Source organism: Sarcophilus harrisii, chromosome 2 (assembly GCF_902635505.1).
Source record: "Sarcophilus harrisii chromosome 2, mSarHar1.11, whole genome shotgun sequence".
NCBI lineage: Eukaryota > Metazoa > Chordata > Mammalia > Dasyuromorphia > Dasyuridae > Sarcophilus > Sarcophilus harrisii.
Window position 1 is genome coordinate 340929688 of NC_045427.1, and position 19631 is coordinate 340949318.

Genomic DNA, 19631 nt, shown 5'->3' on the forward strand with positions numbered 1-19631 from the left:
TTTCTATCCAGTTTGTGAGATCTGAGTGTTGCCATGGTAATGACAGAATCAGCCCATAAATTAAAAAAAGAAAAGAATTTCTGCAGGATGGATGTTCAACAAGCTTGAATTCTTTGTTTTTCAATTTTTATTTCTTTTATATTCAGATAAAACCGATGTAGATCTTAAGTATTTAAGTTTGCAGGTCAGAGTTTTCTCCGTTTTCTTGATAGAAAAACAAACGTCATATTTCTCTAGATGAGTGGATCTCTTCCACTTCCACTTTGCATTTTTTAAAGACATTCCCTAAATCCTAAATTTATTTTGGAAATTTTGAGGGAGGTTATACCCACTTTAAAATAAGATTCTAGGTAGAACTGACAAGTTCATACTACAAAAGAGAGAAAATGAAAATAGAGGGACACTACTACTTCAGAATATAGATAATGAGATATATAGCTTGCTTTTCAAGAGGGAGATTATGGGCATTCATTTTTAGACAGTATTTGCTTGTTTGGCTATATGTGTTCTATGGAAAGATTTGATTTGGGGGATCTTTGGACATTGAAAAGTGGCAGTGATGTGAAAGAAAGAATATCATTTAAATGTTTTTGTTTTTTTTTTAATAAAATGAAGCCAATTTACCTAGCACTTGATTTTGTCTTATCCTGTGCTATGATGATAATTGATGTTTGTGATGACTTCAAACTATCAAAAAAATTAAATTGCACTATTTGGTTTATATATATTTTAAATATTATTCCTTGGGAATTATCATACATCTATGATGCCTATTAGCCACCACTATACTTAAATAATCAGAATGTTCTATTCCTTAACTTCTGGTTAAGAATATTTATGGGAGAAGAATAGTGTACTCCTCTATTTAGTACTCTTAGTTATGAGTAGGTTCTTCAAATCACCAAAGTTTACAAATAATGAAATTTCTGTCATAGAAAACATTAATTTTTCTTTTCTTAAAATAGGTGTACCATAAAATTCCAGGATTTGTACGTTTGTTTCTGGATGCACTGACAGTAGACAAAATTGTCTTTCCTAATGATGAAAAGTAAGAGTGATATATTTTCTTTATTTCTTATACCTGCCATAGCACTTTTTAAAGTAAGTTTTTATTGATGTCTATTTTTACATCATCATAGTTTTCCTTGCATCTCTTTTTCCCCTTTCCTTCCTGGGGAACCATTCCATAAAAATATAAATTTTTTAAATTACAAGACTTTTAAAAAGAAAAAAAAAACCAAGAGGAAAAAAATCAGAATAACCAATCTAATCTTTGAAGGCTGAAAACATGTGCAGTGGGCAGTATCTGTGGATCTCTTTCATAAATTTCTAAAAAAATTTCTTAAATCTTAAAAATTAAATATCTTAAATAAAGAGCCCTCTTTTCTAATTTCTTCTTTTGGGTCTTGCTTGAAATTTATAATTTTGTAATGTTTGCTTTTGACTTTTTGAAGTGAGGTTATAATTTACATCTACATTTTTCTAGTCTTTGGGTATGTTATTTTCTTGGCTTTGATAACTTAGGTGATTTTTCCATGATTCTCTATATTAATCAAAAATTCTACAGCACAGTAATATTCCATTCTATTTATATATCATAATTTGTTTAGTTATTCCCCAATTGATGGTTATTTTGCTCTATTTTCAAAATTTTGCTCACAAAAATGTATGCTATAAATTTATTGTTGTATATGCATACTTTTTTCTAATCAATTGGGATTTAATACCAGTAATGGAATCTCTATGTCAAAGAGTATAAACATTTTCGTTATTTTGTATAATTTCAAACTGCTTTACAAATGATTTAAAATTCATAACTCCACCAACAATGCATCTAATATTGACTATTGGCATTTTTTGTTATCTTTGCCATTTTACAAGCTAAACTTTAGAATTGTTTTGATTTTCATTTTTCTTATTAGTGATTCAGAGAATTTTTCACATGGTTTCACAATTCTTATTTTGAGAACAATATGTTTATAGTCTTTCCCCACTTATTTATTGGAGACTGACTATTTGTCATACACACAAGAATACATGTATTTTCATTGTATCTATATCTGAGACACCAAAATCTTTTTAGAGAAATGTGATACAAAGATTTCCCCCCATTCATTCAACCACTTGCCCTCCTTGTTCTAGCTACTTAATTTTGTGCAGAAGATTTTCAGTTTCATGCAACCAAAGTTATCTAATCATTTATAATTGCTTCTGTCCCCTCTTTAATTAGAAATAATCTCCTGCCCATAGCTGTAAGAAGTATAGAATATGCTTCTCTTCTAATTATTTTTATCATATGATCTTTAATAATATAATATGCATTTATTGTGAAATATGATAGAAGGTGTTGATCTAAGTCTAATTCCTGCCAGACTGCTTTTTAGTGGGCTGTAATTGGGGAATAAATGATAGTATGGATTACTCTCCTGAGAGATGAGAATTTTGAATCCTATTTGTCAAAAATCAAGTCAACATTTATTATGCACCTTCTATATGTTTAAAATTATGTTATGTGTAGGAGGATTTGAAATCACTATTTCGTCAAAAATATATAATCTGAACTTAAATACAAAGAAATCATTTCCATATAAATAGCAAAACACAAAAAGAATTGTATATCAAATAGTGAATCTGCATTTCATGTCATTTATTTTTAAAGAAAGTATATTTCGATATTACTTTTTTTGTTAATTTTTTTCTGAGGCAATTGGGGTTTAAGTGACTTGCCCAGGGTCACACAGCTAGGAAATATTAAGTGTCTGAGGCCAGATTACTCCTGACTTCAGGGCCAGTGCTCTATCCACTGTACCATCTAGCTACCCTCTGATGTTACTTTTAAAACAATTCTTGTCATCTTTATTTTCTTCCATTGTCTTCTGTGCATTTACATATATTTTAATGATTTGATTTATTTATTTATTTTTGGTATTGCTATTCTTCCTTTTCTTCACACTCCTTAAACTAAAAACCAAGAGAAAGAGAATAAAATGTAACAATTAAACATAGTCAAGCAAAAATTAACCCACATATTGCCCATGTTGAAAAATTTTTGTATCTTTCTATGCCTTTTGAGTCTATCAGTTCTCTATTACATAGTAGTAAATTCATCACTGGTCCTATAGAGACACTATTGGTCATTACTTTGATTGGAATTCTTAAGCATTTCAAAGTTTTTTTTTTTTATCTCCTCCAAAATATTGTTGTCATTGTATAAACTGTTCTGGTTTTATTCACTTTATTCTGGATAAATTCATTTAATCTGGTATCCTCTGAAATGGTCATTATCATTCCATTAAGCAATAACGTTTTATTACATATAATTTGTCATAATTTGTTAAGCTGTTCCCTAATTGATGGAAATCCTATTAGATTCTAACTCTTTCTTTCTCCTCTTTTATTCACAATCCAGAAGTTTATTATATTTATGACTATTTGTCCTTCAGTGTTAGCCATCTTCTTAATACATACTTTTTTCACTTTTGAATTTGATGTATTTCTGTACTAAATTGTGTGTTTGTTCAACCCTCCTATGTCCATTAAAGGGAAGAATGAGGTCCATTTGATGCTTATACCCTCCTCCCTCCTTCATGTTTTATATTCATCTCACATATTCCAATTATGAAAATTAACAACTCTCTTTTTCTTCCTTTCCACACCAGTCAATTTTTTTAAACTCTTTCTTCTTTTTCCCCTTTCAAAAGCCTCAGAACAGAATCAATCCATTATCAGTTCAATTGTTTTCTTTCCTTGTATTTTATTTCTTTACTTTTCTTTTTTTTTTAAATCCCTAAATATACTTTGAAATTTTTAAAGATCTGTAAGGCACACTTTTTTCTTTTTTTCCGTTAGAATATTAGTACTACATTATTAAACAGCCCGTTCCAGCTGCACAAATAAATGTACTTTTCTCAGTTTATCTTGATGCTTTTCTTTAAATTTCATAATTTTGATTCAACTTTGATCTTTTGTTCAGAAACACCTGAATGTGTTCTATCCCATTAAAGGTCTACTTTTCCCTTCCCTATTCCCCGGTAGGAGATGAAACTTAAAAGGGCAAGTTACTCTTGATTGTAAGCCTGTATCATTTGCCTTGTTGAATGTTTGTATTTCAAATCTTTCATTTGTAGTAGAAATTGCCAAACCTTCTTACATTCCTTTGGTATTTAAATTATTTCTTTCTAGATACTGGCAGTGTTCTTGCTTTGATATGTGAGATTAAACTTTTGCTTATGAAATAATTGAGACTTTATTTTAAAAAATTTTAATAAGTTTTGGGTGGATTCTTTCTGTTTTGTAAATTTTTGTTGATGTTCAGTCATTTCAATTGTGTGTGACTTTTTGTGACCTGATTTTAGGTTTTGTTGACAAAGATATTGGAATGGTTTGTCATATCTTTCTCCAGCTCATTTTACAGATGAGGAAATTGAGGCAAAGAGGGTTTAGGTATTTACCCAGGGTAACAGAGCAAATGTCTGAGGCCAGATTTGAACTTAGGTTTTCCTGACTCCTAGCTGCTCCTATCTTCCAGGATCAAATCTGAATCAATTTCTTCCACATTTTGGAGGGAATATGCTGTCCAGTTCTTAAAATCATTATTTACAGAGGATCCACTGACTCTTAAGTGTTCTCTCCTTGACCTGTTTTTTGACTTAGTTGCCCTGGTTAGATCTCATCAGGAATATTGTGTTTAGTTCTGTGCAGTATAAAAGCTACATTAGAAAGGATACTGTTATGTTGTAAGATTTCCTAAGGAGGGCATCTAGAAAGATAAAGAGGCTTGAGATCATACTGCATAAACATTAGAAATGTTTAGTCAAGAGAAAAATACATTTAAAGGCAACACAAAGTAGTATTTGAAGGGTTATCATTTAGAAGAGTGATTACAATTGTTTTGGTTAGGCACAGATGATAAAGTGAGTAATAGATTGAAGTTACAAAGTGGAAGAGTCAGACTTGAGTAAAGGAAAAACTTCCTAACAATTAGAACTCTACAAAAGTAAAGTAGGCTCTCCCAGGAGGTACACAGAGGATTCTTATTCAAATGTAATTTGAACTAGACCGTTTCTAACATTTCTTCTGACTCCGATATTTTACAATGAGTTTTATCTCTGCTTGCTCATAATTAGCCTAGGCAAAAGATCAGTAGAAATAAAATTGTAATCTTCCACCAGTATTTATTGAAGGGTAGAAATTCAATGAAAATCTTGATTTTGGATCTTCTTTCAAAGCAAACCAACATATACTTTAATTCTTAGTGACTTCAATGCAAAGAGGAAGAGGTAGCATATTAAAGGATTTTTGGAAACAGTTTTGATTTGAGGAATAAAACAAATTTATTGATTATTTAATTTCCTTTCCTTTATATATAATAAAAAATTGTCAATATGATATTTATAAAGTTACCAAGCATGATGAACAGAAATATCACAACAATATCACCTATATCTTAGCAGAAATGGATTTGTTACTAAATGGGAAATAATTTTATGATAAAGTGTTTATTTCAAATCAGATGAAAAAATAGAAAATAATACCGTTATGACAGCTTCTATAAGTTCAGTTTAAATAAGTTCAGACTCTTTTTATTGCTATTTTAAGAACAATTATTATGTAGCAATAGCAAATATTATATAGCAAGGAAGTCAAATGAATATGGAAACTACTGCTCAATAGATACTTGATCTCATTGGCAAGGAGACATATAAGCTAAGGAAAATGACAGTCATTGCTTATTTGATATATAATGCAGAATAAGAAGTTTGAAAATTACATAGTTTCACCTCAGAAAATCATGGAAGGCAAAATGAATCTTCAGAGTATTTTACATAACATACAAATCAGTGAAATCATCTGAAATCCATTTGCAAATAAAAGAGCAGTGGATATATCACTATTTCTTTAGCTATCTATTCTTATCTTCATTATAATACATGAGAAAATGGCACTAAAGAAGTTGAAAAGAATAACTGGATTTGAACCAATGCATAAAATCCCATGTCAAATACAATATTTGTATACATGTCCATACAGTTATTTTGCTATACAAAAAGAAATGGACTTTGATATAGTGTAAAGAAAATCAAAAATGCAGGCAGACAAAAATAGAGGGATTGGGAATTCTATGTAGTGGTATATACGAATTTCCCAGAGTTATTTTGCTGGGTGTAGGTGGTTCAATTCATTACTGCTCCATTAGAACTGATTTGGTTCATCTCATTGCTGGAGATGGCACAGTTTGATAACTTTTTGGGCATAATTCCAGACTGCTCTCCAGAATGGTTGGATTCGTTCACAACTACACCAACAATGCATCAGTGTCCCAGTTTTCCCGCATCCTCTCCAACATTCATCATTATTTTTTCCTGTCATCTTAGCCAATCTGACAGGTGTGTAGTGATATCTCAGAGTTGTCTTAATTTGCATTTCTCTGATTAATAGTGATTTGGAAAACTCTTTCATATGAGTGGTAACAGTTTCAATTTCATCATCTGAAAATTGTCTGTTCATATCCTTTGACCATTTATCAATTGGAGAATGGCTTGGTTTCTTATAAATTGAGTCAATTCTCTATACATTTTGGAAATGAGGCCTTTATCAGAACCTTTAACTGTGAAGATGTTTTCCCAGTTTGTTGCTTTCCTTCTAATCTTGTTTGCCTTAGTTTTGTTTGTACAAAGGCTTTTTAATTTGGATGTAATCAAAATTTTCTATTTTGTGATCAATAATGGTCTCTAATTCATCTTTGGTCACAAATTTCTTCCTCCTCCACAGGTCTGAGAGATAAACTATCCTATGTTCCTCTAATTTATTTATAATCTCGTTTTTTATGCCTAAATCATGGACCCATTTTGATCTTATCTTGGTATATGGTGTTAAGTGTGGGTCCATGCCTAATTTCTGTGAAATTTTATATTTTTAGGGGCTTACTTGAATAAAATAGAGAAAGAGAAGATCAATGAATTGGGCTTGCAACTTAAAAAGCAAGAAAAAGACCAAATTAAAAACAAAAAATGTTATCAAACTGTGCACACCCTTTGATCCAGCAGTGCTACTACTGTGCTTATACCCCAAGGAGATACTGAAGAAGGGAAAGGGACCTCTATGTGCCAAAATGTTTGTGGCAGCCCTATTTGTAGTGGCTAGAAACTGGAAAATGAATGGATGCCCATCAACTGGAGAATGGTTGGGTAAATTGTGGTATATGAATGTTATGGAATATTATTGTTCTGTAAGAAATGATCAGCAGGATGAATACAGAGAGGCTTGGGGAGACTTACATGAACTGATGCTAAGTGAAATGAGCAGAACCAGGAGGTCATTATATACTTCAACAACGATACTGTATGAAGATGTATTCTGATGGAAGTGAATTTCTTTGACAAAGAGACCTAATTCAGTTTCAGTTGATCAATGATGGACAGGAGCAGGTAAACCCAAAGAAAGAACACTGGGAAATGAATGTAAACTGTTTGCATTTTTGTTTTTCTTCCTGGGTTATTTTTTACCTTCTGAATCCAATTCTCCCTGTGCAATAAGAGAACTGTTTGGTTTTGCACACATATATTGTATCTAGGATGTACTGCGACATATTCAACATATGCTTGCCATCTAGGGGAGGGGGTGGAGGGAGAGAGGGGAAAAATCGGAACAGAAGTGAGTGCAAGGGATAATGTAAAAAAATTACCCTGGCATGGATTCTGTCAATAAAAAGTTATTATAATAAAAAAAAATAAATAAAAATAAAAATACAACATCTCCCCTTATTACCACTTTGGCTGTGTCCCACAAAATTTAGTATGATGTCTCATTGTTGTCATTATCTTGGGTGAAATTATTATTGTGTCTATAATTTGCTATTTCATCCAACCATTCTTTAAGATGAGATTATTTAGTTTCCAATTACTTTTTGGTCTATTTATCCCTAACTTTTTGTTGAATGTAGTTTTTATTACATCGTGATCTGAAAAGAATGCATTTACTGTTTCTGCCTACCTGCATTTAATTTTGAGGTCTTTATGTCCTAATATAGGGTCAATTTTTGTATAGGTTCCATGAACTGTTGAAAAGAAAGTATACTCCTTTCTGTCACCATTCAATTTTCTCCAAAGATCTATCATACCTAATTTTTCCAATATTCTATTTACCTCTTTAATTTCTTTCTTATTTGTTTTGTGGTTTGATTTATCTAATTCTGAGAATGCAAGGTTGAGATCTCCCACTATTACAGTTTTGCTGTCTATTTCTTCTTGCAATTCTCTTAACTTCTCCTTTAAGAAGTTAGATGCTATACCATTTGGTGCATATATATTTAGTATTGTTATTGCTTCATTGTCTATGAATATGTCTATATTCCTTTAGCAAGATATAGTTTCCTTCCTTATCTCTTTTAAGTAGATCAATTTTTGTTTTTGCTTGATCTGAGATAAGGATGGTTATCCTTGCTTTTTTCACTTCACCTGAAGTGAAGCATAATAGATTCTGCTCTAGCCTTTTGCCTTTACTCTGTATATATCTCCCTGCTTTAAATGTGTTTCTGGTAAACAACACATTGTAGGGTTCTGACTTTTGATCCAGTCTGCTATCTGCCTCCGCTTTATGGGAGAGTTCATCCCATTCACATTTATGGTAAAATTACTAATTCTGTATTTCCTGCCATCTTATTATCCCCAGATTATGCTTTTCTTTTTCTTCCCCCCCCCCTTTACTTCCTTTCCCAGTATTAAACTTATGGGCACCACTTACCTTATGCACCTCTCCCTCTTTAGAATCCCTCCCACCCCCTTTGAATCCTTTCTCCTTTCTTGTACCTTTCCCTTATTACTCTTTTCCTTTTCCCTTTTCCTCTCTCACTTTTTAATGATGTGAGAGAAGTTTCTCTGTAAACCAAATATGTCAATTATCTTTTTTCCATTTCACTAATTTTTTTTTTTTACTGAGTTATTTTCTTTTTCCAATTCACAAATCCTACTTTCCTGGGAATTCTTTACCTTTTCCAATTCACAAATTCTGTTTCCCTGCATTCCCTGGGAGTTCTTTACCTTTTCCAATTCATCTTTCAGGAAGTTGTTTTCTTTTTCCACTTTATGAAATTTTTCTTTAAGTGAGTTATAAGCCTTTTCTGTACTCTCTTGCATAGCTTCCCTTTCCCCATTTTTTGTCTAGCTTTCTTTTAATATTTTTTATAGTTTCTTCTAGAAGAGCCTTGTGTGATGGGAACCAGGTTACATCCCCTTTTGGGATTTTGTCTGGAGACTGTATGCTATTAGTCTCCTGGAGTTGAACACCAGAACATCTCTTTCTGTATAGAAGGCATCGATGGTTCATTTGGCGTTTTTACTCATTTTTTTTTTAAGCCCTTAGAGTCTGCCTTCAGGGCAAGGAGGTTACCAGCTTCCTCTACAGAGCAGGGATAGGGACAGTAGCTATCTTGCCAGTGGGCTGCAAAGAATGGCTGAGTTGCAGAAGTATTCTGGGAAAAGCTCCGCACAGGAAGCATCTTGCCCTGGGGAGCAGCAGTCACACAGCAGAAGTTCTATTGCCCCAAGACGAGCCCCCCACTGTGCAAATTAGAGGTTGCCCTGGGCTGAGCCCCCCTGCCATTTGTGACTGCCCTGGGTAAAAGCCCCATGGTACAGAATGGGGCTGCACAGCTGTGCTGTGATCTGTGCTGAATCACTCACTTCTGGTTTTGGGTGGGTATAGCCAGATCCTATTAGATTCTGGCGTTTTTTGGAGTATATTATACCTTTGGCTTTAATTTCTCTTCTTGTCTACTGCTTTGCAACCAAAGCAGAGCAGCGAATCTATGGTAGAGTCTTCCCTATAAATTTTCCAACTACAGAGACCACCCCTGCCCCAGTGTGCTCAGTATGGTAGCCTCTCTTATCTCCCTGCTTGCGCTAGCCTGTTCCTGCTGCTCAGGACAAACCTTTTCTGACAATCTTCCAGATTATCTTCAGCTGGTAAGTTGTTGTACCTTTCAATCTTCGTGAATTTTGCCAGTCAAGCACTATTTTTGAGGATGAATTTGGTAATTAATAGTGAGGGAATGAGAGGAGTTTAGAATGTCACGTGTGCCTTCTCTGCCATCTTGGCTCCCTGGTTCAATGATTCTTAACCATGTAAGGCAAAAACTGGAAGATGTGATTATGAAAAGGTGTTCATCATTATTTTGGAGGGTCGGTACAAATTTCAGATGGAAGAAAGATTAGAGCATTAGTTATTAATAGCAAAAATATTTATATATTTCTTTAGTTTAATATATTTTTTCTCCTTCTCTCCTAGTGTTAAGTTCTTATCCTCACCTCTTCTAATCTTACATGCAAAAGATGATAAGACTGTACCTATAGAAAGAGGCCAAAAGGTAACTGTTACATTTAAAGTTATATTTGTTAAAATATTTTATTATAAATAAATATATTTTATTTATACAAAAGTTATTTATATAAAAATATACAAAAAATTATACATTAAAACATGTTTAATAAACACTTTTTGAATGAAATTAATAACATCTTGCCAATCTTATTTACCCTGTTTTCACTTAAAGAATTATCTTGATTTGGGGAGTTTATGATGTTTTAGGAGGTGTCTGTATTAATTTTTATTTCTTCTTGATAGAGGCAATGATTATAGTCCATTACAGAAAAACATGGCGGTTATGAATACATCATTGCATATTTTCTTTTATAACATGTCCAAAAAGTGACATTGAAGACATCATTAAGTAAATTACTGCTAATTATGAAGTCTCAGGCAAGAAACTGAAAATCATAGGGACTATGTTTTTCATAGCTGCTGCTCACTGAAGATAAAAATACAAAAGAGAAAAAATGAGTTTGTAAAATCATCATTTGATTAAGAAGGTGGGGTCTGAGAATGAGATTTTTATTTCTGGACCATGTGATTTATACTATCAGGAATAGTGATCTTTTTGTCACTGTTGGAGAAACTCTAATTAGGTATGTAGGTATGTTAAAAAATATTTTCCAATCATCTTGCAAATTTAATCCAAGGGGTTTTATATTATAAATATAGATGAGGGAGAGAGAAAACAAAGTATATTCCCAAGTTAAATACTACAAAGAGAGAAGAAAAGGGGAAGAAATTCTCCAAATTATGGAATACAAAGTCAAGAAAAATAACAGTAAATATCTCAAATATCTACATACAAGGACCTCAAATTTAGGCAACAAAGAAAAGAAACTATTTCCTGGATAAGAGAAATGATATTGATACTAATAATTTCATTCAAAAGGTAAACCAATGTAAATTTAATGGCCATATGAAATCCAAGAACTTAGAAAGTAGCTTGGTCAGCAAACATCTGACAGTAAAAAGAAAAAAAGTCTGTCAAAAGCAACATTGCTTATGAACTTGCTTATAAGATACTATGAAAAAGTATAGTAGTTATTATAAATACTATCTCATAAAACAGAGAGAGGGGAAGGTAAAACTAGTTTAAATAAAGCTTGGCAATACATTCAACTAAGAAAAATCATTCCAAGGAGACTCAAGTATGGAAAAAGAAGACCTACAAATGGAAGAAAAATGGAAGAGATTTACAAAAATTGTTTAAACAAATTAAAAAAAAATCGAATATGCCAAAACTCATGTAGTTTGGTTTTAACCATTATAGTTAGTCCTTCAAATTCATATTAAGAAGATAGAAATTCCATGAAAGAGAACAAAAATGGGAAAAATAGGTAGACTAGAATAAGCATACATAGAAGACATCCATTCCAGATGGAATACAACTGTGAAGACATGGAAAGACTGATATACGCAATATTTAAAGAAGGAGAAGATAACAAAAGGCATGGTAAAAAAAACTTTGACATTTTAATAATGAAAAAAGACAACTAACAGAACATCTGCAACTATAAGATATATGCTTACTCTACCATATATATAATTTCTTTATTAGTAATCCATTCATGAAGTGAAGATATTCTTGATAAACATATATCTTTATACCTTTAGCTCTTTAAGTCCAGTCATACTATGAAAGCAAAGTCAGTAGTTAATAAACATTTATTAAGTGATAACTATGTTTTAGGCACTATACTAATGGCTGAAGATAAAAAGATAGCAAATTATAGTTGCCTGCACTTAAGGAACTCAGAGTCTAAAGAAAGAGAAACACAAAGAAACAAACAAACAAAAAACAAAACCCTGTACAGATAAGTTTTATACAGGATAAATTGAGAAGACTCCATGGAGGGAATGTCATGGAATTGAAATTGGAAAGAGCTTCCTGTGGAAAGGAAGAAAGCAAGCAGACTTTGGAAAACAGTGTTCAAAAGAGGACCTCATCTTTGTTCTATTACTTATATATGTACAGCATATAAGATTTCATTGTACTTTTCATTTGTTGATTATGGTTAGGATTTTATTCAGTAGAATAAAACATTTCTTGTTATGGGCCAGAACTTGAAAGGTGTTGACTAACTGGAGTTGATAGAAACAATCCACATTTGGGCGCCAAAATGTAATGTTCTCTTCTTTTCTAGAATATGATGGTTCTCTGGGAGCAGGTTTCTCTGGGGGGGGGGGGAGTTCTGGAAGCAGCCTTAGTTTCAGTTCAGAGTAATAATCACCTCAGACGCAGGCAAGAGTTAAAATCCAGTTCTTTATTGTCTCTTCCAAAATGGCCCAACTAGTTTTCTTAGAGGCCTATCTCCTTCCTTGTTCCAAGAGCTCCTGTTGCTAGTCCTTTGCTTCTGCCTCAGCTTCAGCCTCTCCTCTTCCGAATCCTTCGTTCTTCCCAATTGCAGTCTCTGGCTTTTCAGTCTCCCCCACTGACTCCTCCTTTCTCAATCTTTTTCAACTGACTTCTGACTGAAGCTCCAAGAGCTTCTTATATATGATCTCTTCTAGGTGTGAACCCAAAGGTTGACTCTTCTTCTGAGAGAGTGGGATTGTGGATTTCTGACTTGTGAATCTCCCGAATTTGTGAACTCTAATGTGTGAACTCTCAAAGGTGTACACTTAAGCATTGTTTCTATCAACTCCAATGAGTCAACACATTGTTTCAAGCTCTGGCCCATAAGAATTTCTTGACAGTCTTCTTTTATATTAATATGTATCATACACACATACATGTATATATGTCTCTTTCTTTTTCTCTCTCTCTCTTTCTCCTTCCCCCTCTCTTTCCTTGTCTGTTTCTCTTTCTGTCTTTCTGTCTCTCTTTCTGTCTCTTTACCCACATATACATATTTGTATGCATATATATCATTATATCTTCTTGGAAGATATAATAACAAATATAAGTTTGTTCAATGATATTATGATAATAATTATCAGGCAATGTGTATATGATAGGTAGATATGTATCTGCCAAAAGGACAGTGAGCTGGGTTCAGAGTTGAAAATCAGGAGAATAGGTTGGATTATTTTAGGCCAATTGAAAAACTCTTTGACTGTAAATATCCCTGAAAGCAGTCAATTAGTCAATAAACATTTATTAAGTGCCTGCTATGTTACTTAGTGCTAAGGATACAAAGAAAGGCAAAAAACTTTCCCTGCACTGAAGGAACTCAAATCTGTGGGGAGGTCAATGTGCAAACAGCCATGTACAAAGTATATACAGATAAATTGAAAAGAGCCCACAGAGGAATAAATTGGGACTGGGATTGGGAAAGATTTCTTATAGAATATGAAGTTTAACTTGAAGGAAGCCAGAGATAAGAAGGGAGAGCATTCTAGGTATAGGGAATAGCAAAAGACACTTCATCTCCCAATTCCGGGCATTTTCACAAGCTATTCCCTTTGAATGTCAAAGACTTTTTGATCCTGCTGTTTATAGGGTACCACTGGAGTTTTACTAAATAGAGGGGTAACATGGTCAAATTTGAGCTTTAGAAAAAACTGAATGATATCTGGTGGTATCCTAATGGAGGAAGGACTGGAGTGGGGAAAAATTTGTGGTTAGGCAGGCCAGTCAATAAACTATTATAATAATTTAGGTATGAATGGATAAGGTTGTGCAGTTGTTGCAGCATCAGGGAGAAAAGGGGACATATTTGAGAGATGTTGCAAAGGTGAAAACAATAGACCTTATCAATAGATTGTTTTTGAATAGTGGGAGAGAATAAGGAGTGAATGATGATACATAGTTTGTGAAGCACAGAATTAGAAGGAACTAGAATTAGAAAGAACTGGAATTGAAGCATGATGGATAATATTTGAGTGAAGAAAATTTTATTTTGTCATTAGATTACTTATCCTACAGTCCATTTCATAGAAATAGGAAATAGGTAAGGAGTTTGGAAAATAGATCACAATCCTGGGACAGAGGCATGATGAAGGGGAGCTTAGTTATCCAGACATCTGCTGAAAATCTCTCTGCCAAAATAAGAGCACTTAATAACTGCATAAAATTTCCCTATGACAATTTCATCCTCCAAAAGATTAGGTGTATAACAAGAAAACATTCTCTTCTGAATCTGATTCTTACAAATAGGGAAGAATTAGTACAGTAGAAAATATGGGAAGTGAAGAATATCTTTCCAATTTATCCTGTATATAGCTTGTTTGTAAATAATTGTTTTATGTTGTTTGTTTACTCTATTGGATTGTGAGTTCCTTAAGTGGAGACAACTATGTCTATTTTTTTATCTTCAGCCATGAACACAGTAGTTACTTAATAAATGTTTATTGACTGACTGACTTTGCTTTCATAATATAACTGAAGTTAAAGAGCTAAAGGTATAAAGATATACTTTTATTAAGAATATCTACGCTTCATGAGTAAGTTACCCACAATGAAATTATATAGATGGGAGAGAGGCATATATTTTAGTAGTTGTTGATATTCTCTTGTCATTTTTCATTAATAAGAATGTCAAAGACTTTCCCTCCATGCCTTCATTATCTTCTCCTTTTTCAGATACTTTGTAGTATAGGTTCTATGAGAGAGGAGAAGTGATCCGGGTATAATTGATGTGTACTATAGATTTTGATAAAATGGATTTCAAGGGGTTCAAAAGAAAAATAGGTAGTGTTGTATGGATTAAAATGTTTCATTTAAAGCCAGTCCTGGAGAGATCGAAGTGACTGAAGAATGAAATTTTGAAGACATTAAAAGAAATTCTAATTAGGAAGAAAAATGAAATTGTCTGAAGAGATTAATGTAAATGCCCAGAGAAATCATTAATCAATTAGATTTTTTTATTTTTAAATTTTATTTTTAAGTTATGGAATAAAACAAACATTTCCATAACATAGTACAATAAGAATGAAACTGCAAATCTACTATGGACAACTTGCTATTCTTTTCAAATATACAATAAAATAATTATATAAATTTATTTTTTTTTCTTCTTTCCTCCTTACCCTAGAGATGGCCACCATTACACATAAATAGGTGTATATGTGTAAAATTATTCTATACACAGTTCTATTTATTAATTCTTTCTGGATGTATATAACATCTTTCTTGATATGTTCTTTATAGTTAATTTGAATATTTATAAGAATCAGAAAAACTTGGTTCTGCTAATTTTGCCCTTAATTATTGTGCAAGTCTTTCCATGTTTGTTTGTTTTTTTAATTATCAAGTCTTCATTTCTTAATAGCATCATAGTATTGTACCACAAGTTGTTCAGCCATTCCCCAATGGAGGAAATGTCCTCAGTTTCCAACTCTTTGTCACCACAAAAAAGAACTTTTATAAACATTTTAGAATATATTGATTCTTTTCCTTTCCCCCTAATTAACTTCAGAAATAGATTAAGGAGTGGTAATACTGGTTCAAAGGATATGGATTGTTTAATAACAATTCCAGGTTGTTCTCCAAAATGGTTGGATAAGTTTATAATCCCCAATATAATGAATTAGTGTCCTAATTTTTCCACATTCCCTCCAACATTTGTAATTTTCTCCTATCATTTTAGCCAATGTGATAGGTATAAAATGATATCTCAAATGAAATCATTACATTTATCTAATCAATAATGATTTAGAGCATTTTTTTCCATGTGATTATGAATTATTTTGATTTCTTCACTGAAAATCTGACTGTTCACATTCTTTGAGTATTTATCAGTTGGGAAATAAATTTTATTATTATAGATTTGACAGAGTTCTTTATATATTTTAGATAAGACTCTTTATCTGATAAATTATCTATAAAACATCCCTTCCCCAATTTTTTGTTTTCTTTCTGGGCATGATTAAATTTGTATTATTTGTACAAAAACTTTAAAGTTTAATATAAAGTTATCTATTTTACACCTAACTTTTCTCTCCATCCCTTGTTTTGATTATAGAGATATTTATATCTCTAAATACTTACATCAATAAAACAGAGAAAGAACAGACTAATGAATTGAATATGCAATTAAAAAAACAACAAAAAAAGAACAAATTAAAAAGTTAACAATTAAACACCAAATTGGAAATATAAAAAATGTTAAGTCCAAGCTAGCTCCCTGGAGATCTCAGGATCAGCCAGAGTCAGGATAAGTAAAAGTCCTTGGTTTTTAGGGGAGGAGTGAAAGAAGCAGGCAAACTGCCAGATCTTTTGCCAAAGATCTTTTCTTGATCTCTACTCTCTCAAGTCCAGGATCTCCACCTTTCTCCTCCTCATCCTGCTGCCAAGTGAAGTCTCACCTCTCTCTCCCCATCCCCCCCAAATCTTGCCTACGATTAGCTTAACATCAAACATTGAGCCCACACCAATGGTGAGAAGAGCCATTTATCTAAAACTTATACTAATAGAGTCATTGTCTCATATCGAATAGGTAATTAGCCTTAAGTGCTCAGTTTTCTGATTCAAGTACACCTTTTCATAGTTTCAGCTCTTTACATAAAAATTAAAGGTGAGACTAATAAAATTAAGAGTAAAAAGCCCATTGAATTACTAAATAAAACAAGGAGTTGGTTTTATGGGGGAAAAAACCCCAAATAAAACATAAATAGGATAATTCTTGTTAAGATGAAATTCCATAGGAATAGCTGTAACATCTTATATGAAGAGATAACAACAAACTTTCAGATACAAGATGATGGAGTCAAGTTTATATAGTTTTTGTACTAAGATCTGTGAATTTTAGTGGACTATAACACAGACTCAGTGTGGGTCAGCAGTATCATGTGGCAGCCAAAAAGGCAAATGAGATTTTTCATCTGAATTCAGGGGTATAGCTTTTAGGAATAAAGAGATGATTTTTATTGTTTAGTTGTTTCAGTTGTGTCTGACTTTTTGTTACATTATTTGGGGTTTTCTTGGCAAAGATAGTAGAATTATTTGCCATTTCCTCTACTTTTTTTTTTTTACAGATAAGGAAACTGAGCAAACAGGGGTCAGTGTCACACAGCTAATAAGTGTCTGAAGTCAGATTTGAGGTTGACTCTTCCAAATTCCAGGCCTAACACTCTATTCACTGTGCTACCTAGTTGCCCCAGGAAAGTGATAGTCCTATTTTAATCTTTTTTTTTTCAGATAACATATGAAATACTGTTTAGATACCATAAGACATTGATAAACTGGAAAGTATTCAGAGGAGGCAATTAGGATGGTAAATAGCTGTAATAAGTCTATGTCATATGAGTATTGGTTAAAAGAACTGAGCATACTTAAAGTATAGGGAGATGAGGAGGGTGAGAAAGGACATGATAGTTCTTTTCAAATATTTGAAGGGTTGCCCTGTGGAAGGGTTACCAAGATCAAACTTGTTCTGTTTGGCCATGGAGTCTAGGTGGATATAACAAAGGAACAAAGTTAGGCTTGATGTTAGGGGGAAAACTAACAATTAGAGCTATTTAAAAATAGAATAAGCTACTTAGAGAAATGGTAGTTTCCTTGGAGGTCTTTAAGCAGATGCTATATGACTGCTTTTAATGTATATTATTATGTATATTATTATTATTGACTCTTTTCATGTACAGGTTGTATTGTAATGATTATTGAGATCTCAATGAAAATTTTGTGATTCTATTCAAACTCATTTTCTTTCCTGAGGCTATTTAGAAGCCTAGTTGCTACTCCACTGAATTCTTTTGGATTTACAGAAATGGATGAAACTCTGGGCAGCTGTGGAGGGGAGATATTAAATCTCCAGCAAGAACAGAATTATCATTTTCTATTTAATTCCCAAGAACTCCAGGTACAAGAGGTGGATCTAGGAGAATTCTTGTATAGGAATTTCTAGGTTGTTGAGCCCCACAATCACAGAAACTGGATACTTATTTTGTGAATCTTGGATTACATTTTTCTGGCTAGAGAGCCATTACTCTGAATGGTTAACAGATATTCTTAGGAGAGAAATTTTTTCACAGACATTCAGAAAAGAACATAAGGGAGGCAAAAAAGTATAAGTGAGAGACAAGTAGATTTATGAGAGTACTACAGAACCAAAGGATAGAAGATAGGACTATAGGGGAGAATGGACTAGAGCTGAGCGGAGGCATTAGGTGACAGTGAGAGGAATCTAGTGAGCATTTGTAGCTTATTCCTTGTTTATATCTATTAATTGCTATAACAAAGTTTGTATTTTGAAAAGAAGAGAATGGAAATTAGCTCCTTAGAGTTTTATCTGATTGAACTTTGGGTATGTGGTTGAGGAAATTAGAGAATTTTTATAATTTTTTGAAAATATTCAAGAACATACTGATTAGATTCATAAATTTTCTCTTGCCAATAGCTTGAGGGGTAGGAGTAATGAAACAGGTCAAGGAGTTTGGTGTTTTTGTCCTTGAGTATCCCATGTACAGTGTGCTATGATATATTTCATCCACAGTTTTCTAAATCAGAAAATTTTTGTTCCCATCACAGGTGGGACAAGGATGAAGTCTTTTTGAGATGCTTCTACTGTGTTGCTATGAAACTAATTAGGAATATAGTAGCATCACTATGTTTCCCAAGTTTAAACAAAAAATTAAAGAAATAGTCTTTTTTTTTCAATAAGACAAACATTCATTGAATTTTGTTTTAGAATATACTTAATTCAAATTCAAACATTGATCTTATTCCTCTAAGACTTTTATTCTCTACTCTTACAGGTATATGAAATTGCCCATAATGCATACAAAAATAAAAATAGAGTTAAGATGATTATTTTTCCACCTGGTTTCCAACATAATTTTATATGCAAAAATCCTAGATTGGCAATGATTGTAAGGTAAGGATCAACTGCCTTAAACAATATTCTGTTAATGAAAACTGAGTACATGAAGAATCAAAAGCTAACATGAGTACTTTTTCTTCAGAGATTTCCTGAGTGAGCAATGGTCATGAATAAAGAGAGTAAATTCTGCTATGAAGAAGATAGTCAAGATTTGCAAATTCTCTGCATAATAAAAATACACAGTTTATGTAGATGAGCTGGAGTGATTTATATTCTTATACACTAATTCTCATATGCCTATCCACTAATTCACATATATTCAACTCCACAATGAAAAATAACATTACAATGTCTGAAGTATCTTAAACTGGTTCATCAAGAGCTATTGAATGAAATTTACTTAAGCCTATTATTTAAGATGAGATGAGGCAGCATGATCTAATGGAAAGAACTTTAACAGATAGTTTGAAGACCTTGGTTCAGTCATCTCTGCAAGACTAATAATCATGTTCTTTACTCAGGAAATCTTCAGTATTTCCCAATAGTTTCTTCACCTTG

General features: G+C 32.6%; 1 protein-coding gene across 2 annotated transcripts in view; it reads left to right on the forward strand.

Annotated features, from left to right (window-relative positions):
• Nucleotides 1–19326, forward strand: part of ABHD12B (abhydrolase domain containing 12B) — a 43770-nt gene extending 24444 nt beyond the window's left edge. For both annotated transcript variants that reach the window (XM_031952988.1, XM_003759111.4), the window contains exons 10-13: nt 966–1048; nt 10285–10363; nt 19009–19127; nt 19216–19326. In XM_031952988.1, coding sequence (XP_031808848.1) covers nt 966–1048; nt 10285–10363; nt 19009–19127; nt 19216–19243 — 309 coding nt within the window. In that variant the 3' untranslated portion in view covers nt 19244–19326. The remainder of the gene's footprint in view (nt 1–965; nt 1049–10284; nt 10364–19008; nt 19128–19215) is intronic.
• Nucleotides 19327–19631: the final 305 nt, after the last annotated feature.